Here is a 24,641-nt window from a genome sequence, read left to right as displayed (position 1 = left end):
TTTACTCAGGGGGTGGCAAGGATGGCGTTGGGCGAGAGTATGGGCTTATGCTTTCTTCATGCTTCTGGAGCTTACAGGGAAAAAAAAAAAAAAAGCAGCTGCTGCTTTTTTCTTTCTGTCCTTGTAATGATAACAGAAGGGATGTGGAAATTAAGCTGCTGAGTTTGAGCCGGGACAATCTGAGCCCTGACTGTGGCAAGTGTTTGAAAGGACACCTCCATCACAGGGCACAGCTGGGAGCCTGTCACACCGCTTGCAGGGTGCAGACAGCTCACCAGAAGGGTCGGTACTAATTATTAATTATGGTCCTATTTCAGCATAAAAGCAAATGACATCTCTCACCACCCGGACGAAAGAGGTTTTTGCCCTCTCCCCAGCCCCCTCAAGTGCTAAGTGCCACTTGATCTTGTGTGTTACGGGAGCTGGTCAGCCCCCGGGGTCAGAGCTACAGTGTGGATGCCCAGTAGCTCTCAGCCCGAAAGCCAAGAGGGGTTGTTGCTATGGGAATCGAGAGGGCACTTGCAGACAGCAGCTAGAGCCTGTGTCTTTCCCTGTCCGAGGCAGCTGGATTTGGAGGGAAGCAAAACTAAAAGGAGGTGGCAGAGAGAGAGACAGAGGCACAGCAAAATGCATGCACGTTAGAGGAGGGACCTTCCCAGAATGAGAGTACAGTGGGATACAGAAGAGCAGGGACACCAAACTGTCAGGCAGCGGTGGCTCGGCTTGGCAGGATAAACCTTATTTTCTGCTCTGCTTGACACTGGAACAAAAGTCCAGTGAAAGCCTAACTGTAGCAAGATGGGATCTGCCTCCTCAACTTACCGGTCCAAGTGTATTTATTTGGATATTGATGGAAGAATTCAAAAGGTACTTTTGCCGTTTTTCTCAAAGTAGTGTCTCCGGACGCAGCAGCGGCTGCGGGCTGCGTTTGCTGCACGACCTGTTTCTGGAAGGCGAGTTAGACGCGTGTTTGCATTCGTGGGGCTTCAGATCTCTTTTTAAGGGGAAGTGGGGGGGATCTTGAGCAGTTTCTGCTTTGTACACGGATGTTTATTTAAAGGGGAAGGGGATGCTGGCAGCAGGGGAGGGCTGGGCGCTGCCAGCTCTCGCTGCCGGTGTGGGGATCTTCGGTTTAGCAGCCGTGCAGGCTTCCTCTCCCGGAGTAGCGTCGCGATGTGTTTACAAAGTTTTGCTTGTGGAGAGGTTTTCACCCAAGAAGTGGGAGCCGGGAAGCACGGTGGGCTGAGTTATTTGGAGATTGCCTGCCTGGGGGGTTTAACGATGGGCATTTTCCTCCCACCAAGCTGAACGGTGGCAGGTGCCCGGCTGTTGTGCGATGGGGTGTGCCGCTGCATTGCCGGGGGGCTGAGGGGTCCCCGCCACTTTTGACAAGTTTTCCGTAAATGGCGATAAACGTTAATTAAAACTTTCACTTTCATTAGCCTGCCTTGTTTGCTTAACTACGGTTCACAGCACAGAGAAAACTGCTGGATAAATGCATTCTGACTAAAAGGGAGAGCTCGCACACTGTCAAGCTGACAGCCCACTGCTTTTAAACAGAAACAATGCCACTGCATTTTTGCAAATATTTTCTTTTCTTCTTTTTGTCAACAATTCTTTGGCCACAAACCAAGTGCTTTTTGTTTTGTTTTGTTTTTTTTGTTTGTAAGAGAGTTGCTGCGAGGCTCAAGAACAAGTAAAAAACTGACTTGCAAAATTCAAATATCTCTCTCGTCTTCTTGCTCTAAATTTTCATTTCACACAGCCTCGCCTTTTGTTTCTCCTTTAAAAAGAAACAGCAAAGCTAGATACCCTTTCCCTTCCCTCCCCTTTACTGTATGAGTGACTGCAGAAATGAGGTAAAGGGAGAGCTGATACTCACAGTCCCGTCCCACCGTGCACGCCTCCATTGCCTATGGTCCCCTCTGCCACTGCCCTGGAGACCCACCACAACTGACAAAGTCGTGTCCTCAGGAAAAAGACCTCAGAGAATCCAAATCTGCACCAGGTTGCCCAGAGCAGGCTGCTCCTCTTCATCCATCTCAGGGTTTAGATGTGACGGTGGTCCCTCTGCCACGCAGGCTCCTCTGTACCGGCAGGCAGGAGTGTGCCGGCTCTGCTGAGCTAAAGACGACGCTTCTCTCTTGCCGGGGTTCAATTATTTGGTTGCCTGATGGCTTCCAGAAGCAAGGCTTGTATGGAGCTCCCTGGCACCTTTACAGTTCAGTATGAAAATGTTATGGTATTTTGAAAGGGTGGCGAGTGTTTCCAGAGATTTTGGTAAAGCACGTTGTCTGTCATCTATGCTGGTTTAAAAAAAAAAAAAAAAAAAAAAAAAAAAAAAAAAAACCCACAAAGCAACCCTTAATCTTCCAAGGAATGCAGTATTGGAGGCTTCTAAAGGGAACTCATTAAATCAATGCTAAGCTACTTGTCAACCCAGTAATGAGCTTCGTTATAACAGCACTTATAGAGTTTGAAGGGGCTCAGCTCCAACTTGCAACAGGCTTGCTGGGCATCGCAGAGTCATGCAGTAGAACTGGGCATCCTACAATAGCGCTAGTTGTGATGGCAATTATTCACAGGTAATTTTGTGTTTTCATGGCCTCATCCTGAATTTCTACCCATGCTACTGACTTTGGAAGTTGTATTGCTTCGGCATCGGGTTAAATGAAGGGACAAACTAGGCTCAGAGAGCCGTGTGCCACCTCTCCTGGGAACCTGTGTGTTGCAGATGAGCACTAGAAAGTGCTCCGTGACAGGAGTGTTGAATTAAGTTAAGTAGGTTTGTGTGTCGGCAGGTCCACAGGGGCACAGCAGGAGGGAAAAGAGATGTGGCAATCCCTGAAGGAGAGTTGGCTGGCTTTGAAACCCTTCTCAGTAGTCACTGAAATAAAGGAGGCACCATCAGCAGGGGTTGAATGCAGGACTACACCCAAGGCCACCATGTCCCAGAGGAAGGGCTGAGGTCCATACCTGGAAGGCCAGTGCTGTGAACACCCAGGAGTCCAGTAGCCTCCTGTGGGAGGGCGGTGGGGTGCTGGGAGCAGACGGGAGCCTAGGCCAGTGCTGCACTACATCTCTCCTACATCACACTGGGGAAGCCTAGACCTCATCTCCATAACCTCCTCGGCTCCTGCCCTTTCCCTTCGTCCCCACCCTACCTGCACCCTCAAAGGCTCCCAGTCATTTGTCACAGTTTTATAAACTGATCTTTCAGAAGCATGGGTAGGCAAAAATCTGTCTTTGCCAAATCTGACTGCAGGGACAGGCTCTCTTCCAGTAGGCAGAGTTGACTGAGCATCTCCCCATGCTGGGGCAACAAGGGCTCTGCTTGGGAGGGACACAAGGTAAGCCGGCAGACACCAACCACAGTAACCCCACAGGCATCTGAGCTCAAGATCCCCCAAAGGGTGGCTTCTGTGTCCACCATGGAAAGGCTTCAGGCTGCTGGTAGCTGTGTCCGGACCAAGGTGCAGGGGATGGAGGTCTCCCATGGGGCAGCCACCTACCGAGCTGGTGGAGGTATGGTCAAATGGGAAGCAGGAGATGGAGGGGACAGCTGTGCTGGGGCTGCGGGAGAGGGAAGATCAAAGGCTTCATGGCCTTACATCCATGTGCTGAACAGGGGCTCTGGGCAAACCAGCTTCAAAGAGGTCACTTGTCCTCAGAACTGATTGAAAAATGAAATTACAGCGTAACAAGCTTCATATCCAGTGCCTATGTAAAGGGGATGCACACCTGGGGGAAACAAGCATGGCTCAGTTTATTTATTTTTAAAGGATGCTCTCACTCAGAGACACGCGGTAGTTCGTTAGCTGCTTGCTTGGACACATGCCTCCCTCTGCACTTTGCACGCGTGGCCAGCACACCCGTGAAACACATCCATGTCCCACGCCTGCCACAGCATGGTCTGCTGCCAGGCAAAGGAAAAGACGATGGGACGGGGAGGTATCCGTGGCCATGTTTCATATAGGATAAGGTGAACCTGCAGTACCACCGTGGACAGGGATTTCTTGTGTTTCCTGCAGTGCCACTAGATGGGATCAGGCACCCAAACCCCCAGCCTGCCACCAGAAATGTGAGGTTTGCTGCACCAAACTAAGTTGGATCAGGAGTCTTATTTTCTTCATAATGTTATTAACCCTTTGGCTGCATTTTTAAGAAAAATTCCTATTAAGTCTGTTTTGAATTAAAAATCTAACAGCAAGAAAATGTTCCCCAGCTTATGCCCAATTTTTTTTTTTTCCATGAAGAAATTGCTAGGGAACCTTTTCTTTTGACCTTTGAGATTTAAATGTTAGCAGAGCCGAACCAGACAGTGGCCTTATTCCCAGGTGGGTGGCTTCATGGCTTTCATTTTCAAATGTCACAGGGTAGTGGCTTTGCTTACAGAGCTGTAGGGAGTTCCTCTGAGAAAAAAAAAATGCTTAATTCAAGAGGATTTCTGTTTCCAGTGTCTTAATCAACATCATATTTGTTACAAGGATGGAAAGTCAGAGTGGTACAGAGCCTGAACTAACTGGAAAAAGGAAAAGGACCACCACCTTTGTAAGGATTCTATGAAATCACTCAGGGTGGTATTTTCTTCCCCTTCAGAAAGCAAGTAAAGAATTTTGGAGTAATTTTGCTGGTTTACTGAGTCATTCTGGATGCCAAACAGAGAAATGACCTCTTTTTTTCTCAAAGAAATGTACTGAGTTCAACATTTCTGGGTGTCTACTGTACTGACCTGTGGAGCTGGACACTGAGCCATCCACAGCCAATTTTTCCTCTTGGCCCAAGGTCCACAATGAATGGAACAACACTAAGACTGTGTTTTGGTGCTGTGGTTGTTGCACTGAAACGTCAGCACATGGGACTCGTTTCTGTCATGTGAGCTTCTCTTTTTAATTAGAGCAACAGCAACTGTGGTATAAATGCCTAGACTCTAGCAAACCCAACAGATTTTTCCAAAGCTCACCATGCTATTTTTAACACACCAAACTGGGTTCAGATTAAAAACAAAACACAGCAGAAAAGTAATGGCATGATGATCAGTTCAAGGCGATTAAATATTTTTGCATCCCAGTGGCTTTCTCAGCGCAGCAGGGCAGGGGTGTTCTGTAGTGCCCATGGACCCCATCCTTTGTCTGTTTGGACTGAGGATTTAGGGACACCCTTTCAGCTCCCAACCATCGGTGTGTGTGTGTGTAGAGGGGGCATTCATGGGCATCTGGGACGTGGACACCTCCGGAGGACACTACCTAGTTGGTGTTCTCAGGTTCTTCCCATGCATGAACAAGGCGAGGACAAAACCCACTTTAGCATGGTGAGATATAAGTACATTTTTGTGGGATCAAGGCCATTTTCTTAGTGCTGGCAGATCTCTGTGGGTGAGGGAGAGTGAAGATAGCACAGCCTGAGTCTGGCTAGTGGTCTTAGCTAACCTTGACTCTCTGATTTTAGCTGGGCCCAGTGAATTCAAGGCAGCTGCTAGATGTTCTTGTTGTAAAGCAGCAAGAAATGAAGAGCAGATTCCTAAAACTCTACCATATTACAGCACATAAACATTTTAAAGAGTAAAAATGGCTTAAAACCATGCTTTTAAAAAAAATACTTGAGGCCTCTTTCTCCTAAGCCTCCTTCTCTTTCCTTCCCCCCTCTTTTCCTTCTCCCTTTCCTACTCCCTCAGAGCATTTAGGGGTCCAAACCATAACCACAGCACAGCTCTGTAATTCCAGCGCAGCTCCATAATTCTTCCTTACCCATCACCCTGAAAGGCTTGTTTACTGCTCTTTATCTCTCTAAAGTCACATGCGGTCTATTATAGTTATTATGGTTTATACTCACGTTAGCCGAGACAAAATGTAAGTTTAACACTTTCCTGCTAGAGTTACCTACGAATTCGGACAAGCCAACCACAGCAACTTAGGCTACTCATATACGTCTCTTCAGGCTTAGTACAAACAAGACAAAACCACTTTGTTTCTAGCACCTTTCTGGTGAACTTCTACAGCTGCACATTGGTCTTTCACTGTCCTTTCACCATATACCTGCTTTTCCTTACTCTGTTAAATTAACATTACCCTTCTAACAGTCCTATATTATCAAGCATGTTGTAATGTCAGACATTAATTATGTGAGTAGTTTTGAAACAAGCAGCCTAGCTTCACTCACATTTAGTAAGGACATTTGGTGCTAAAGCATCCTCATTATCCATTTTACAAAACATTTCAAGCCTAATGCATTAATGTGCTACGGGGTTAATTGCACTTAGAACTCCATTAGCAGAGAATGTGTGCACTTTTTATGTTAAGAAAAGCCAGAATATAGACATTTGTGTTATTTGTCAAAGGTTGAAATACTTTTATGTCTGCTGCAAAAAATAAACTTTCAGCACAGCCTCTCACAATCAGCCTTGCTGGTTCCTGGTTATATTCTGCCATTAATCATTAGTATTGAAAGACTGAATATTAGCAATATGTTCCTTAGTATGGTCAGCAGGTTGCACAAGTCTGTCTTTAATGTAACCTTGCCTCTTCTGTGAGCCCCAATGACTAAAAAGTAATGAGATCCTTCCTTGCTCGTAGTGAAAGAGACAACCTCTGCCATGCTGTTTCTCTCAATGGACGTCCAAGATTACCCTGGGTGACACATGTATGACTGTATCATAGATGTTTTTTCTTTCCTGAAAAGAAAAAAAAATCTCTTTTTCCCATGGCTCTCTGTTCAGGGGTGTTATAAGGATGGGAATTGCAACTTATCATATTGCCATGTGCCTTGGGATCCTGATACATCAGCCCTGTCTGGCAGCTCCTGTTTCTTATTTTAGGGTAATGTATCTAATTAGGAAACTAGCGGATTCACCTCACTTAACCATTAACTGTAGCCAGCTAAAAGTTAGTGATGACAGCTCCAAGTTAGTCATGCAGGTTCCTCTGTAGTCACTGGGGAGGTGGGTGGTATCTCCAGAGGATGATTCAGCCCATCTTAAACTGGGTTTTGGAGACGTGTGGGCTGATACACCCTCTGGAAGTTGTCTTCTTTCTCTGTTGGCAAGAGAGGGAGTCTGGCAGAGCGACATGCATGAATTGCTGAACTTGTAGATGGTTAAAGTTACGTCAGACAAATCCCACCCGTACATTTCACTGATGCGTCGCGTTGAAATGAACGTTGTCAGGCTGCGTCACTGCCCGAAGGTAAGTGTGAATCAGCAGGACTGCACAGCTCTGGCAGTTGGAAGTAAAGACATCTAGCACGCTCCTCATCCTCTAACAGAAGTGGTGTTTGAAGAGCTCTGGCGAGCTTTAATTTTTGCTCAGCTGAGGGCTCTCATGTTTTCTTCCCCACACATGCACATGCACACACACTTATTTTCGGTTCTTCTCTTAGAGAAACTCCTACTGCATCAAACAGATGGCAAATCTGGCATACTATTTTTAATACTGCCTAGCATTTGAAGCGCAGATAAATGGAGTGGTTTTCCAAATATCAACCGTTAATTAGTGAGAGAAATAAAAAAGAGACAGTTTGGATATAGTTGGGCTCATGCTATGCTTGTATCTGAAGTCAAAGAATGAGAAACCTGGATTCTAGGTAACGGTTCTGTTGGATATTGGGAACTATGACTGATAGGTCATTTATTGCTATTTTTTGAGGAAGACCTATTTGCTTACACATTTAGAAATACGTATTCCTTCCAGTGATTTCTACAAAGTAGTATCCAAATATTCTGGATCCTGCTTCATTTTGATATGCACGACAAAGAGCACCAGAGAAAAATTTCACATCAGCCTTCTGACTTAGAAATTCAGAAATCCTCCATGAAAGCTGCTCTTACAGAAGCAGCAACAATTTTCACAGTCCATGCAAGATACATAACTGAGTTTTACCCGACTCTTTTCTGACACACTTTCCTCCAATCTCATTAGTGAAAGATTATAATTTTAGATGTTTCAACTCCACAATTTCAGCCCTGACTCTGAGCATTGCTCACTGAGCTGAATAAAGGACATTACCAAGTGCTAAAAGTCTTGAACACAGCAGGCTGAGACCAGCAAAAGGAAGCAGGACTGGAAACTGAGGGTACACTGGCTTTGAAAATATTTCTGCATGATTTATTTAGGAATTTCACTAGGGTAAAAAAAAAAACAACCAAATGTGAGTTAACTTCTTGGAAGAAAACCCAAATCCCAACAGCAGATCAGAACAGGATAACATTCTGGATGGGGTTTGCTGTTTACAGAGAGGATTAGCTGTTCGGAGGATCAAATATAGAACAGAAATTGGATTTGTAAGCTGTGTTTTTTACCCATCCTATCTGAGAGCAAAATATAATGTGATTATTTGTAAACTGCTGGGTTGCAGAGTATGTACACAATGGTCCCTTAGTAATATCTCCATCACAGTCCTTAATATTGAAATTCTCCTCTGACTGGGAAATCCAGACAGAGTACCAGGGCTCTTTTTGAGACGGGTTTTTAAATCCTTGTCCTAGACCAGAGGTGGATACTATGGATTAAGACAACGGCCCCTTATTTCAGAAGAAGATGTTTCAAAAAATGCAGAACTGTCTCCAGGAAAGAAGTCAGTCCCGCAGAAGTGAGCTCTGGGCCAGGAACCAGCCATCCCCATCGAGTCATGCTGTCCTACTTCACAGTCACTGCATGCTTCATCAAAATATTATTTCCACTCCAAAAATCCTCAGTTATTATTCATTCTGCTTTTCCCCACTTTGCTTCACATTACTTTCCAAGGCAGACAGACACTGCCCGCTTAATTCAAATGGCTGCTTCTTGGTCTTGATGGAGAGTCATTGAAATAATCAAGCTAAGCATTCAGAGAAGACTAGATTTTCTGTTGTTTTTTTGGGGGTTAGTTTGTTTTTTTTCTGCACATGGTAGGAATTTTGCTAACAGTAACGAGGACAGAAATATGAAATAATGTTAACTCTCAAATGGGAAACGAATTGTTTGCAGATGCTGCGTCACTTTTGAGGAAAACATTATTCTCCTTCTGGCAGAAATCCAAGGGAAATGCAATTAACAGGGCTTATATGTGGCTGATTTTCTTCATGGAATTTAGTCATCGATCTGCAAGCTGAAGCAGGGGCCTCTCTTTCCCTTTCCCATGTGGTGTATCACTACTGTCGCTCTGCTTACACATGATTTTGGCTCTGCCTTTGCTTTCAGAAATTAAACTGGCAACTGAGTGCCATGTGATGACCGATCTTGAAGGAAACTCTCATACTACCAGGCAATATTGGAGTTCCATTGTCCACTCTTTCTTGTAGTGGTGTGACAGAAGCTGCATCCCTGGCTTTTTCGGGTTGTGCTGACTTGTGTGACTATGCACTTTTTTGACACATATTACGGGGAAACCTGTCTGTGCCCTATATACACATGATCTTTGCCCACTGCCACAGCTATAGAAACTGCCTGTCTCCCATCTTTGGCCTCTGTTATGCTCCATAACGTCTCAGTCCTGTCCTAAGCAGTGATATCTTCCAGTACCAGGTGTTAATGCAGGGAGTGAGGTGCTGTAAGACACATCGCAGCAGTGACTTGCCACCTTGGCATAGGAACGGGGACCTAAGCAAGACAATGACTATGGGTTAGAGACAGCTCAGACAGGTTAAGGGAGATGAAGTTCCTCAGTGCTGACTGTGGGTCTGGATCAGACTCACAAATAGTGCCAGGAAAGTATCATCATGGACACCCAGGTTGAACAGCAGTGACTTCAGGACATCTGCCCAAGCAAGGACATCTTCACAGGACTGTGTAAGAGACTCACTTCTGCACCTAGTGCCAACAGGGTCAACTATCCTCAAAGCTGCAGGTCAACCATCTTCCCCAGCCAAGGGAGAAACCATGTGTTCCAGATGGCTGAAGTATGGCTGCAAGCCAGGTGTCACTCTATTGCCTTCACATAGCTAATGTCCCTGCAATGATAATGGACTTTAGGCAAATAGGATTCCTATACTGTGCTGGAGCCATCAATAGTAAACAGTATTGTCCTCCCATCTCTCCAAAATAAATTCCAGTCACATTCCATCAGCACAACTGACATCGACTTTATTGGGAACATAAACTTGTGGACAATAACAGGAACAATTGCATATTGCTGGGAAATGTCTAAGCCTGGCTGCTTTGTTTTAGAACAGAAGGAAGTTTGTCAGAAAAGCTCAGCAGGTTGCAACAGCAGAAAACTTCAGTAGCATACACTCTTTGATTAAAAAAAACCCCAACAGCTGAAGACAACCATCCTGAGATGAGTATCAGAATGAAGTGGGTGATTCACAAATCCACTTTTAGCAAACTTAAGTAAAAATGCCAAGTATGGAAAGCTAAAAAGCATGTATGGAGATAGCTTATCATCTAGTATCTACAGTCTTTGTTTTGCTTCCCGCTCTTTGACTATTACATGGAGTAGAAGAAAGCATTAAAATTAATTCTCAATGCATTGGAAGCTCCTGCTGCTTTCTATGAGTCAGGCTGGCTTTCTTACCTTTAATGTTTTGTTGTTTTTGGTTTTTTTTTTAATCTTTTTCTCTCTTATCTGTCCTGGTCAATAATAATTGATTTCCAGACTAAGAAACCTCAATACCTGAAATAGCACTTCTGGCACATCACAAGCTTTTACCCTCTGTTCAGCCACAATTAACATCATCTGCTCAGTTACTGCGTGTACCAGTTGTATCCTCCAACACTCTGGCAGCCAATCTTAACAGCTATCACTCCACTAGGATGCTGTGTTCTGCTAGGAGCAGGGCTTCAGTCCTATCTGAAAACTCAACCGGCTATGTATTATTGCTTTGATTGCAGCTGTGTTTTAATAACCAAGGATCAATCACTGGGCAAAATAGGCTTTTAAAACACACCTGGGCATTAATCCCACCCATTTCCCCAGTAGCATTTACTAACTAACTCAGCAATCAAGTGTCTGGATGTTTTATAAAGTAAAGGTATTGTCTGATGCACCCTCATCTGGGGTGGAAAACAGGGAAGGTGGGTGTGTACACATGAATTGGCCACAGCCACCTCTTGAGGTGACCAATATTGTTTTCTCTGCCACAACCCCCCCCCGACGCTTCATTCAAGAGTAGGAGGGCTCCTCACCACCAGTGAAAACTGAGGTCTGAAGCCTTGCTTCAGCATCAGCTAGCGTGCCGGTGCGTTGCACCCCAGGCACAACAGGACTCAAGCAGGCTGGCCAGACCTTGCACTGTTGTCCCAACTCTCCTGATACTTTAGGCTCGTGATGTCCTGAGCTGTGGGCAGGCATTAGCAGCTCCTCGCTGGCAGAGCATCCTGCGGGCTCTCTGTTGCCGCAGCAGAGGTCTGGGTCAGCACCACACAACACCTCTGGGGGAGGGATTTCTCCTGCTGTCTGAAAGGCACCTTAGAAAAGGCACACAGAAACCGTGTGGCTGCAACACTACTATGATTTAGGAAATAAAACACTCGAAGGCCGAGGCTGCCAGAGTGAAGTTGCAGGCTTTAGCAACTCCTGGCACCTACACGCTTCAGAAGCATCTTTAATTAGATGATGACATGTTATTTTTCCTGCGTGGTCCTGGTCCCTCTGAACACATAAGGCCTGCTCGATAGGGAGAGAGCAGCAGCAGCCCCCGCTGCCTGCAGCCCCTGCCTCCTCCTGGCAGCACAAAGCAAGGATGTGAAAACAAACCGTTGGAAGGACATTCCAGGTGACATGTTCCTCATTTTCTGGGTCACCGTCCTCAAGGCTGATCTGTGGGCGTGCACACCCCCCATGGCCATGATGGACTGCAATAGAAACTGTGCCTGACTATATGGGATGCTACAGGTGGTTGCAGAGAGAGGAAACTAGAGTTTCCAGCAAGGCACTCACAAGGAGAAGATAATTTTGACCTTGATCTCCCCGTGCCTCAAACCTCGTCTGCAAAATATCACTTTCCTGCTCCTCCTGAGTTTTGCCATTAGATCTCCACAAGCGCCCTTGAGCTGCCGTATCTTGAAGCCAGAGGCTCTGTGGCTATTCATTCTTGGGAGGTGTAAGGGAGGTGAGCTCCAGCTCTGACCAGGGAAGTTGCCCCTCTCCACACCACCACCGCCACCTCCCCCTGCTCCCCACAGCCTGTGGCCACCCCTTTAACACCAGTGGTCCCCAGAAAAATCAGCCCTGCTGCTCACTGTTGTTCCTGGATTTGAGAAGAGACAGATCTGACTGCAGGGAGGTATTTTATTTCCATGGCAGGTTCAAAGCCTCCAGCATAGTCAATCAAAGGCACACAGAGAGGCATTCTGGCCCCCAACCCCAGCTGCAGAATTGGTTCTCAACCAGGGAGCAGGATCACCCACATGTCCTGGTGGACACAGGAGTCTTGGGGAAAATCGTGGCACGGCATGGTGTCATTGAAGGCTGTATCGCAACAGGATCAAGGGGACATTGGTCTCCTAGATATGCTGCTCGAACAGTCTTCTCTGCATAGGGACTGCCTGGCATGTGTGGAAGGGCAAGGGCATGAAGAGGTGTTTGGGAGCATGGGAAGGTAACAGTGGCAAATTTTGTAATTCAATATCCAAGCTCTGACCTAACAGCAAGAATGATACAGGCTGATATTCAGCAGAAAATTTGGCACAACTGGGAAGAAAACAACATCTGATCAGCTTAAACCTAGCTTAAGTTGGTGTAGTCCAAAAAGCAGTGCCTTTTTATACCATCCAAGGACCTCCCCAAATCTGGGCTGGTTTATTCCTAAATCTGGTCTCTTACATCCTTAAATTTGCAGTTGTTATCATCGTGCAGCAATACTGCGCTATGAGAAACCTTTTGCTCTAAATTCACATACGTTATTGCTCTACTTCTGAACAGTGCGATTAGGTCTCCAGAGCTTGCTTGCTTTATTGAAAAAGACACAGATATTAAACAAGAGTGGAGAAATACTCCAGCTCACAAGTCAAATCAGATAATTGAAATGGTAGGATGAGCCTTAAAATTAGCCTAGTTCACGCCTGAATAGAGTTCATATCTCACTGGGAACTGACTGTCCTTTCTTTTCTTTGTCTTCATTTTTTTTCCCCCTGCTGCTGTTCAATTTGGAAGGTGATCTTTAGTAAATACTGCAACTCCAAAGATATTATGGACCTCTTCTGTATTGCAACAGGGTTACCAAGGTAGGTCTCCCTTTTCATTTGTGACATTCATTTCACTTTTGTTCCTTTACTTCTGGGGACGATTTAAAGACAGGCCCCAAGTGAATAATTTACGTGCTTTTCAGGCTTCTCTCTTGTTCCAGTATATTGGAAGAAGAAACTGGGGCAATCCAGAGAGCACCAGCTGGAAATGTGCACGAAGCTCTGGCAGGCGTTGAGCTACATCAGTGTCGGCTGCGCCTGAGGAACAAAGTGGAATAGAGCAGAACAGAGAGATACAGTCTAAAAAAATAAAAGCAAGTTCAGAAGCCCAGCCCTGAGTGCACACAGGTTGTGTGTGCCTACCAGTTATATCGCAGCACTACATTTTTGCCCATATTGAGTGAAACACAACCATATGTTTAGAACTTGTTTTTTAGGGAAAAATCTGGGACCAATGAGAAGTATTGCCACTAGGTGATAAGCTTTCTATTTCGATACTGTTTAAGCTAATCTGAGGTATGGGATAGTCAAACACAAAGTACCCTAGCAGAACCATTTTATAGAATATAAATATCCCCAAATCCATTGCTCAGGCCAAGTATTTCCTCATTTATGTTGTCCTGCAAAGGCCATGCATGTCTCCTGCTGTCATTTCCTGTAAGGGTTTGTTTGTTTCTCTTACCTTCAACAGCAGCATCCAACTTAAATCTCTGTGTTGATAGGGATGCAGGGTCAGGTGTAGGTGTGTGTTGGGGTGGGGGAGGCCGGTGCATGGTGGAGGGTGGGACCCAGCCACTTCTGCACTGCCTGTCCGGGGTGGCCGTGCAGGGGGAGGGAAGCCCCTTAGTCACGTCTGGAAGGGGGCATCTGCTGTCTGCATACAGACCTTGAGCAGCACAGGCCAGATGCACAGCAGCATGCAATAACCCATAGTCTTTACCTTTGCACATCAGGTTTACAATACAGAAAAAGCACAGGAAAAAAAAAATATCCCAATCCTTTAATCATGGATTTATTGCATAACTCCAGCTCTGGAAATTGAAAAATAAAATTGTCTATATTGACTCAGAATTTGCATAAACTGCTGGACAGAATTAATGCCCTTTGATGTTTATCCAAGCTATTTCCTCCCATTTGACATTAGAGAGGTTAATAACTCTCATTTGCCTGTGATGTCAAATACTTCTGCTCTGTCACCCAGGAAACTTTGTTTAGCAGTTTTAGTGATCCATGATCAGGGTGTTCATTGCATATTTGGCATTTTATTTTCATCAGATGACTTCCAAAGAACTGTGTATTTCAATCAGGCTCCTGGACCTGAAGTAATCCAAGGTTTACATCTGAGCCTAAAAAAAAAAAAAAAAAAAAAGACCCCCATATTCAGCTAGACTTTGCTTTGTTTGTTTTGGTAAAAGAGTAATTAAATAATTTCAAGACATTCACAGCATGGGTAGTCATTTGTATAGTCTGAGTCAATACGTTGCTGCCGAGTCAATGTATCACAAAACATTGCTTTTAACAGCAATGATTAGTTGATGAGTCAACAGAATACATGAGTTATCAGGGAGAAAAGTCTGCTCTGAGAGCAAAGATGATCACACTTAACATTTTGCCAGAACCATCTCTGGTAATTGAAATGAGTGAAGCATCAAGCCTACCCTGTCCTGTGCTTTGACCCTTTCTGCATAAAGGTAGAATGTGTCCAAGAAAGTGCCAGGCCAGGCCAGGAGTGCTGCAGGAGAGAAGACGGCTATATAGGCACTGTATGCAGCAGCACAGAATTTCAGCCAGCATTTCTAGGTGAAATAAACCTCTTTGAAACATGGTTTTCAGGAACACAACAATCTCCCTTTTGACGGCAGACAACTGTATGGTATCCATTGATCCGACAATGCCTGCAAACTCAGAGAGGTAAGTTTTGCTGCAACCTGTTCTTCAAAAATACAGCCAAGCCCAAGGGAAGGGGTGGTGGTTGCCTGCAGATGCCTTTTGTGTGCAGCAGGAGGTGAGCAACTCCCTGGGAGGGAGGGAGATGACAGTAAGAATTGCATGCTGGTTTATAACACTAATGCCTACTGGTTTTGAAGATTTTTAGTTGTTATTAAAGGAGGAGTAATTGTCTGAGGAAAAAAATACCACTTTTAAGCATTTAATGTAGAATATCTGTTCCCATCCCACCCAGTTTGCTGTCAAGGCTCACAGCTCCTTTGTTCCCCCGCTCCTTTGTTGCTCTGCTAGGACACAACCACAGCATTACTTGCAAAGGGAAGTCGAAGTCTTTGATGAGGTTAGGTCTCTGCTCTGTCACGCTGGCTTTGGCCCTTCCCACCTCCAAATCTTTTTCCCTTTTTCTCTTTGGCTTCTTGTTGCTTGTTCAACATGGCACTTTTAGTTTCACTCTGACTGCTTGCAGTTACTTCTGCTGTTGTTTACTTCATTGCGTATTTCATCATCACATCACTGGCATTGCTCTCACTGACACCACGTGATGGAACCCCAACAACTGGGAGAGATCTGCTGCACTGGACAATGTGCAAACACAGAGCAGCAAAAAGATGATCCCCGCCACGGGAGCTCCCTTCTGACCTACAGAATTTACTCACCATCTCAGTCCACAAGCTATCTAGGCTTGCCAGAGAGGAGGCTTTTTTACCATGTTCGTTGCATGACCATAGAGCACAAGAAAGATCTCTTTGCCTCTAGTTTAGTAGTGAATCAGAGGGTTGTGTGTTCATAAAAAGTGCCTGTTCCATATTTAACAGGTTTTAAGAGAATTTAGAATACATTCAGATACTTATTCAGATACTTCTTCCTACTTCTCAGGGAATATGGATTTGGAATACAAACTGATTTCTGAGTGTTGCTAACATTAAACTTCTTTAACTCTTCCAGGTCTCCATACAAAGTGATACCTGTTGCCTCTGGGCAGCTCTCAGGTAAAATGACCCTTTTGAATTGCATTTATTAAAGCTGAATTTGCAAACATTTGCATGTGGAAATTACGTGGCTGTGATACAAGAAAGCTGATGCTGTTGGGGTTGTAGCTGTGGCAAAATAAGAAGTGTCTGGTCACAATGTTCTGGAGGAAAGTTAAAAATGTCCCCAAGTTTCAAAGTATTTGAGGGTGAGGTGGAATGGCTTGAGTCCAGGGGACTTTCACAGTGCTTAGCTCTGGTCTGGCTCAGCACCACTGATCTCATGGGGTAAGTCTTGCTTGGAGCAGTGTTTTTTTTCAGGCAATGCAGACTGTGTTTCAAAGCCTGTCCTGCAGTGTTTTGTTAAACTTGTGTATCTCCCAGCAAGGCTCTGCTGGAAAGCTGAGCACAACATTTGAACGCCATGTTATTTCCAAATGGCTGAGGAGAGAGCATAATTTCTGTTGTGGGCATAGTAGCTCTAAGTGTAATAAATATTTAAATACACCTGACAAGATTAAAGAAGGCCTAGATGAAAGCACCTCTGGAACACATTCCCCAGTGTGCAGCGCTGTTGTGCTCCACAGACAGGACTGAAGTGGCAGTTGTACCATTTCTCTTTGCCTGCCAGTGTCATGCTCAGGCCAGTTCTCAGACACTGGACCAGAGCATTTGCCTGGGGCAATTCCTGTAGAGCATCTGGCTCACCATCTCTCGCATCTGTTCAACTACAATATCTCCTGCCACTTACTCTAAGGCAGCCTGAGCAGTAGCCCTAGCCTGTACACTGTAGAGCTGTAGGGAGGAGCTGCAGGAGGAAAGGAGATGTCAGCTGGGGACACAGTCTGGAGCAGTAAAATGGGAAGATAGGGCAAGAAGTTGAGATTATCTTGGAAACACAAAGTGCACATAAAAAGCAGGGGGGAGCCAGAAAGTCTGGGGCTGGAAAAAGTAGTTTGCAGGAATGGGTGAGGCTCTTGGGACAGGGGCAAGGCAGTTCTGCTGGTCCCACCACATCTTCTTGTTAATGCTAATTGCAGGTCCCACCTCTTCTTGCTTAGGCTCCTGTATTATGCAAGAAAACATAGTGTCTCACAGCACTCTTTTTTTAGGTGAGGAGGAGCAGGGAACCAAAGCCACCCTCTGAGGTACCCACATCTGCTGCGGCAGAGGCATCCGTAGGAAAAGGGCACAGAAGGCAGTATAGGAGGATCTGCAGGGGGCTGGTGAGGTAACGGTGAGGACTTTGTGTATGCAGAGAGCAAAGGGGAATGGACAGCAAAAAGAAGAAAGACTCTAGGAAACAGGGAAGAACTTTCTCACAGTAAGATTTGTTACTAGCCATAAACAGGCTCCATGTCAGTGACTGCCGCTGCTGCCAGAAGGAGGTAGTCAAAGCCGAGGGATGCACGTTGACTGCTAAGGGAAAGAAGCTGTCTCCTAAACTATTTCCTTATTGTAACAAACTCTGCCAGAACAGCATCACTCTTCTGGTCCAAGAGTACACTGTTTGCATGATCAGATCAGAAAATGTGGGGTCTTAACTGGAGCATGTGTCTCTGTGTACCAGCTGGCATGGGTAGCCAATAGCCATTTGCCCCAAGAGAGAGAAAGACAAGTACATGGTGGCAGCGAGGCTCCATGGGGGAATGCCACCGTGTTAAACCAGCTGGGAAGCTGATTGAAGGGCCTTCTAGAAAAACCTATCCTTTTTTCCTAACATGACACTAACTGTATATTGTTATAAGACCATGTATGAATTTACACATTCTCCCAGGGCCCTCATTTTTCACCCCAGCTGACAGAACATGGCTCTGCTTTGTGCAGAGTGCAGCTCACTGTGTCAGCAAGGTCTCTTTTCCCTCCCTGCATTTTATAAAACAAAGATTTCCAAAGATCTAAGCTGAAAAGGGCAAGAAAATTTCTAGTGGTAGTTTGCCAAAGCATAAGACAGAGTCTGCTATGGAAAGAGGAGGAAAGTTGAACCGAGTGTGATGGAACTAATGTTCCTTGGTATCTGTTTCTCTTTCACATGGGTTGTCATTAATCCTAAGCATTCCTGACATTTTGCTGAGAGTAGGAAGAATAAACAGAGTGGGAAATTGTTCCTCTTCATTAAAAGAAAAAAAACAGCTCCATTCTAGTACTCACTTCTTAAACAACTCTGCCTGCGTGATTCCGCTTCCCAGAGCAAGTCATCCAAATGCATGCCAAAAAAGGGGTCACCCCAATTTTCATGACAGTGGGAGGTAATGCACCTCTTTTCAGCAGTTTCCCAGGCAGCTGGAAAAGAATGACGCACACTTCGGTGGAACAAAAACTGCAAAAGGTGGGACTGGAAAATACAATCCTTTGGGAGGAAAATATAAGCAGTGGCTTTTATCCAGCAGAGGAGATATCCACCAGAGTCCTGCTAAGAAACTCTTCATTTCCTGGCCATAGGCATGGGAGAGGGTTGGAATTAAAAAAATTATTATTCCAGTGAGTGTCTGTTGGATGCAACGGCATTTGCCGTATCACTGCGGGGTCAACTGTCTGCAAGGCAAAGGCTGGAGCCCAGCTGGCTGGCCCTGAGCCTGTGGGGCCGTTGCATCACGTGCTGTCCCTCCTCCTGTGGCCCCAGACCAGAAGGCGCATGGCCATCCAAGAAGAGCATCAAACCCCCAGTGCCTTCTCTCAAACCCTTTCCTTCTCTCTGGGGTGTTTAAAGACCTAAGCCCATCAAATGGGCATCTTCTCCCTCCTGGAGGCAGAAAGGCTGCGGTCTGCGCAAGAACAGACTCAAAACTCACAAACCGATGATGTGTTGTGGCTGTAATTAGTAGGGTTCAGGAACTCTGCAATATTGCCAGAGATGCCAATTAAATAACAAATCCTACTAGCAGCACACTCTTGAGAAATAAAATTGAAGTCTGTTACGTTGCTGATAGTGCAGAGAAAGGAGTTATTGTGAAGCTCAAGTGAGCCTGATCCACCATGGTCCTGTATGAGGCAGTGTGCGGGGGAACATGTACAGGGGCTTTCCTATCGCTACAAAGTTAGGGCAGCAAAACACACGGGTGCCTGAACAAGCCCGTGAAGATCTCACCAGGGATGTGACCTGAAAGAATATAAGATGTGCCAAGCTCAGCCCCAGTTCTCTCTGCACCTCTGTAACTAGCTTGTTCTGGTGAGTCCTTAAACACAAGCATCCTCTCATCCCTGGGTAAATGGGTGAGGAAACCCAAAGAGAGCAGTGCTTGGTTGGGATGGAGGCCAGCACGTGGAGAGAACTCGCCACCTGCCACTCCTTGCTCAGCAGCCTCAGCGCCAGGGAACCCTGCCAGCACGCATTGGAGCTGCTTGGCCAGGGTGAGGCTGTAGGCAGTGCCTTCTCCTCCCGCTTCACTTGCCATTCAGTTATTTGCCTTTTCAGCTCACAATACTACTTAGCACTTGCACAGAGGAAAGCCCAGGGTCTCTCCCCAGGGACATCGTCTTGCAGCAGGGGACCTGGCTCATCCAAGACCTGTGTAGCTGCCAAGGCCCGTGTCTGAGCCAGTGCTAACCCTGCCTTGCCGACTGCTGAGCCCACCAATTGCACCAGAGATCCGTGGGGACTGCTTTTTCCCCCTGAACGATTAAATACACAACATCTTGTGCAGATTGCTATCGGTAAAGCGACAGAAGTTTGTCACTGTGTCTAAATCTTATTCTGGGATCTCTCTCTTCTCCTTTTGGGGGCATATTCACGCTTGCAGCTAAGGCAAGAGTGAAGAGGCAGAGACTGTGAGAGAAAAGTCCCTCTCCCACCTGCTGCTCTTTACATGCATCCCACATGGACGTGTGTATCAGGATGGGGCCCACTGCTTCAGGATTACTCACCTCAGCAGGGACTTGCATGCGACAGCCCAAATTAACCTGAGTTGTCAACTGAATTTGGTGCTCGATTTAATGTGATTCATGGATGAGGGATTGGGCTTGAAGCACACCCCTTCCTGAGGCTTTTGTCCACCTGATTTTTTCTTAAAATTCCTCTGACTGCCCAGATCCAGACAAACCAGTGAAACAGTGAAATACAGACAGGAGCCTGAGCCAGAGGCACAAGCACTGTTGAGAAAGGCACTGTGTAGCAGGAATTCATCAGCCTGGCAGGGAAAGGCAGACGCCCACGTTCTCCCAGCCTTGCTTGGCCACAGCAGAAAAGATGAGGGGGGAACCAACCCACCCCCACAACCCCACACACTTCTGCTTGCACCTCGTTGAGGCTGGCAGGATAGTGAGGGGAGCTGGGGAGTGCAGGAGGATGGAAGTGGCTCCCTGGTTGTGATCCCAGTGGGTAAGATGGGCGAGGAAAAGTCACTGCCGAGCAGGGCGGTGTGGAGCAGAGGGTGCATGCCAGTGGGTTATAGGCCATCTGTGTCAGTGCACGCGTAACCTGAGCTGCCCCAGCGCGTACCTAGTCCCTGTCTGGCAGGAAAGGTGTGCGCTTGCTGCCAGCCCTCCGATCTGTCCGCGGCGGGAGTCACAGGAAAAAGTGCTGCTGCCATATTCCCCGGCACTTGCTTTCTGACCAGACCTGCTGGAGACAGGGCTGCTGGGAGGGAGGGCAAAATGGCTCCTTGCTCCGTGATGCCCAGGCCAAGCTCCCTGCTGAGCTTGGCAGGGGCCTGTGGGCAAGGAGCCAAAGTCCCTGTGCCCTCAGTGAGCATGGGAATGAGCCATGGGAAGCCTGGGGAGACCTGAGCTGGCCTGTCCCCTGTCCAGCAATATGTTATTGTAGCATCTTCTGGAGGTGTTTTTTTTTTCCTAATTTTCATTTGTCAGCTCTAATACACCCTGCCTATTGTGCAAAAATCTGACTTTCTGAACACCTGCATTTGCAAACGTTGCACATTCACAGTGCCAGCAGGAAGTGAGCTGAGAAGAGGGTTGCTGTTGGCTTTTGGGTTGTTGTACGCAGGAGCTGGTGACCCTCTGCAGGGTGCAGAGATTGCAGCTGCCCATGCTACATGAAGTAGGATTTCCTTTTCACAGAGGGAATTGCAGCAAAACAAATGAAGCAACTGAGGGAAAAGGTAGCTGCCTGCACCTGGGGTATCAGCCTTGCCCAGAGGTATAAAAAAATAAGAGAGTAATGAAGGGGGAAAAGGGACACCTAGCCTTCCTTGTTTTATAAGTAAGTGGACAAGTGAGTCTAAATGATGTTGGTACGATGTCTCGTTTTCTTCAGAATCAGGGGTTAAGAGGTCTTCCCCTCAGAAAGGAACGAGGTAAAGAAATGGATCTTTGTCTCTTTAAGATGAGACGAACTGCCACTCTTAGTCATATATCTTTACTGCACCCTAGGGTTATAAAAACATACATCTTCGTTTTGAAAGTCTTTTATTACATCCATAAACATCAGATTGCAGCTGACTGTTCCCTGGATGAGAATGTCCTAGTACTCCAAGTGAGTTTTGACAGGGGGAGGGAGTGAAAGTAAGATTGGTGTGGTTTTTTTTACTGGAACCGTGTTTATAGGGAACTTGTCAGTCTCTGGCATGCTACAGCCACTGTCAGAGGGCTGCGCAGCATCGAAGTGAGAGGACACGGGTTTCTCTGCTTATTTTCACTGTTGGACTCGGTTACCATCCCAGGTGCTGCGTACGGTAAGCTTTCCTCCTGTCTTGAATAGGATGCAGTATTTACTTTGTTTCCAATTAATTTTGTGAGAAAACTGAAAAATGGGTCTCTGTGAAAGAACTAATCTCTTCATTTTCTCTGCTAGCTGCTCCACCGGGAGTCGGATCACGGGAAAAAAAAAAAAAAAAAAAAAAGAAAAAGAGAGAATTAGATCTGAGATTTTCAGAGCACAGAGTGCTTGCTCCAATTTAGAGACATGGGGTTAACAGCCAGATTGTTTTGACCAGCAAAGTGAACGCTCTTGACAAGTATTCCTGACAGCTCTAATACCTGAGCAATTGCAAATCCTTTCAACAGGTACCAGAGCTATTATTTAGAAATATGGTGTAAATGCTGGACTGTATTTCTGTGTTTTGCCTGGATGATTGCATTCATGAGGCATTGGGCTCCCTCAGGCAAGTGCAAGAAGTAGCTTCAGAAATGCCATCAGGGTATTTCTATGTAGGGTATAAATGGGTGTTCTGTAATCTGTGGTGTGTGTATATGAGAGCATGAAATGTTTCCACTCCTTGAGCATGAGAAACCAAGAGTACATCCACATTGCAGGCATGAGAAAGGCTGCAGCACAGTGCAGTTTAAATTAGGTGGTGGGGGAAAGTGGGAGCAATCTTGAAACAGCAGCTCACAGCTCAATAAAGGTGATTTATGCTTCCCCTGTCTGTGTGAACACAGTGTGGACAGACTGAACGGTGGGAAAACAGTGCTATTGTACTTCTTCCTTCCTAAAGGGTACTGTCCCCCAAAAGCTTGTTTTAAGGACTTGTTTGTTTGTCCCTTCATTAGTGATTGCAGTCCTGTGATGGTCTTGGGAAGGGGCTGGGGCTTCTTCAGGCTCTGTCCCGAGCCAGCTGAAGCTCCCGAGCGCTGGAGTTGGCAGTGGGAGGTGGGGAGCTACCGGCACGAGCGCACCTAGCGCAGCCACTGCCACAGCAGTGCAGGCAGCAATGGGATCCCGGCGGGATCCCCACGGCGGCTCTGTCCAAGTTATGTTCTCAAGGGAAAAGGGTTTGGGAAACTTGTGCCCTGTTGTGTCCATCCCATGAACCAGGAAGGGCAGACCTCATTCTGCAATGGCAGCCACTTTGCCATCTCATGTTTGCCTGAAGTTTGTGCTTAGCCGTACAATCCTTATGAATTTGCACCAAAAAATTGGTCTCCGGGATAATGTCCCAGTGTAAATCTGAAAAGCCAGCCGGGTTTTCTTGTGTTCATAAGTTGTTGCATTTTTTGCGGGCACTCTGGCACTGTGTGCTTCTGGTGTAGAGGCAGTCCTCGTGAGCCAGACCTCTCAAAAGCGGACAGCAGTTCTGGGTGTTCCACAAAAGAAATGTGAAAGGGGTCTCCTTTCCAGAGAGTGCTGCCTTAAAACAAGCCACCTCTCAGACACCCAGCACCCCCAAAAAAATCTTCTGAGAAAACTTGACTGTAATCTGCAGGCAGAGAAAGGCAGGTGACACGAGATGTCATTCCCAAATGCTGTCACTGTTCAAAGGACCAGAATGACTTTATGGCTAAATGCTGGAAGTCTGAGGATGCTACTTTGCGGGGGGGTTGAGAGTGTCTTCTTTCCTCTGTCATTTTCTGTTATGTCTCCCTCCTATTTTTTTCAGAGAAAGAAGAATTGTTCCAGAATTTATTGGGACAAATTGCTGAGCAGTTCTCAAGGTAAGAAGCTGAAAATCATTATTAATTTAAAATGCTATTTCTTTTATCAGCCTGAAGTGAAATTTTCACAAGATACAGAGGGGCATTTAAAATCTCTTTCAAATCCCACTCTTCCTGACAAATTTAGACCTGGTACACATGTTATTTCCTGCTGACAGCAATGCAGTAGCTTAAACCAAAAGCAATTTGGGTGATTATCTTTGATCTAAAAAGGAGATCAAGTAGTAATTATAAATGTTCTTATTGTGCTCCTGCCCTCTTAGGAAGCAAAAGAAATGCTTCTTCATTGAAAAGTCTAATCATCTGATGTGTTCCATTTTTCCCTTTATCCCCAAAACGTGTCTCTCCTTGAAGAGGATTTCTCAACATCTGTAGAGCTGCTTATTTTATTCCAGCTGGTTTCACTACAATGCTACCGCAGCTCAGCAAATCACCAGCATAACTCAAAAGGAAGAGGGTCTCAGAGTGTGCAGACACCAAGATGCTGCTCTTAGGCGAAACATTATCAATTTAACTTTGCTTCCCTAGGGGATACAATAACAAGTCACTGTCGGGAGAGGGGGGGTGAGCAAGTGTTGCAGAGCCACGGTACATTCCCAGGGCCATAACAAAATCATTCGTTGTTAATTTTTCTGAAAATGAAACCCGGGTGTATTTTCTGCTCAAAGTTTAGCATTTCCATGGAAAATTTTCTTTTCCTTGTGGCAACCGCAGTTGGACAGATCAATCCTCTGAAAAAATATAGACTTTTCTAGCCAAAGTCCTTTGAACCTAGGGTAGGTACGGCACTAAATGTATAACATTAATACATGAGGGTTTTCTTTTCAGGGTTTTTAAAATCAATGAGCTGAAAACGGAAGTAGCTAATCACTTGGCAATGCTGGAGAAAAAGGTTGAATGTGAGTGTCCCTTTATTCATATCTCAGTGGGAACCGGTGACTCAGAAACCCCCGACCTCGCTGCCCTCATTGTGTCCCCCTCTGTCCCACGGCTCACAGCCCCTATGCTTTCTCCAATCGCTAGCAATTTGTCTGGCCTTGAGCCCGAAAGGCTTCAGGCCAGCCCAGGATGAGGCGCGGGGAAGGTGGGAGCCCGTGGTCACGGTGGCACCCACCAGCGGGGCGAGGCCAGGGAGGGACGCCTGCTGTTGTGGGCATCTGGAGCGCCTCCCGGCCGCCCCTTCGAGGGGCCATCAAGTACTCCGCCAAGCTTTGGGCCCAGACCCACATCCCCCTGCTACCATGTCTCCACCGCCCGCCTCCCCAAGCCCCCCAGCCTGCCCTCCCACTGTCTCTTA

General features: G+C 46.2%; 1 protein-coding gene across 3 annotated transcripts in view; it reads left to right on the top strand.

Moving 5' to 3' along the window:
• Positions 1-488: 488 nt before the first annotated feature.
• PDE9A (phosphodiesterase 9A) overlaps positions 489-24,641 on the top strand; it is a 50,015-nt gene continuing 25,862 nt past the window's right edge. The window contains exons 1-6 of one of the 3 annotated variants that reach the window (XM_026845196.1): positions 489-867; positions 13,069-13,139; positions 14,934-15,011; positions 15,993-16,036; positions 23,290-23,344; positions 24,173-24,243. In XM_026845196.1, the coding sequence (XP_026700997.1) occupies positions 799-867; positions 13,069-13,139; positions 14,934-15,011; positions 15,993-16,036; positions 23,290-23,344; positions 24,173-24,243 (388 nt within the window). In that variant the 5' untranslated portion in view covers positions 489-798. Of the gene's footprint in view, positions 868-13,068; positions 13,140-14,933; positions 15,012-15,992; positions 16,037-21,497; positions 21,646-23,289; positions 23,345-24,172; positions 24,244-24,641 lie in introns of those variants that run through there. The other 2 variants (XM_026845232.1, XM_026845224.1) reach the window with 2 other exon arrangements.

The sequence above is a fragment of the Athene cunicularia genome (assembly GCF_003259725.1).
Source record: "Athene cunicularia isolate RWA chromosome 1 unlocalized genomic scaffold, athCun1 chr1_part1, whole genome shotgun sequence".
NCBI lineage: Eukaryota > Metazoa > Chordata > Aves > Strigiformes > Strigidae > Athene > Athene cunicularia.
Note: the sequence above shows the minus strand (reverse complement) of the source record. Positions and strands in the feature narration are given on the sequence as shown.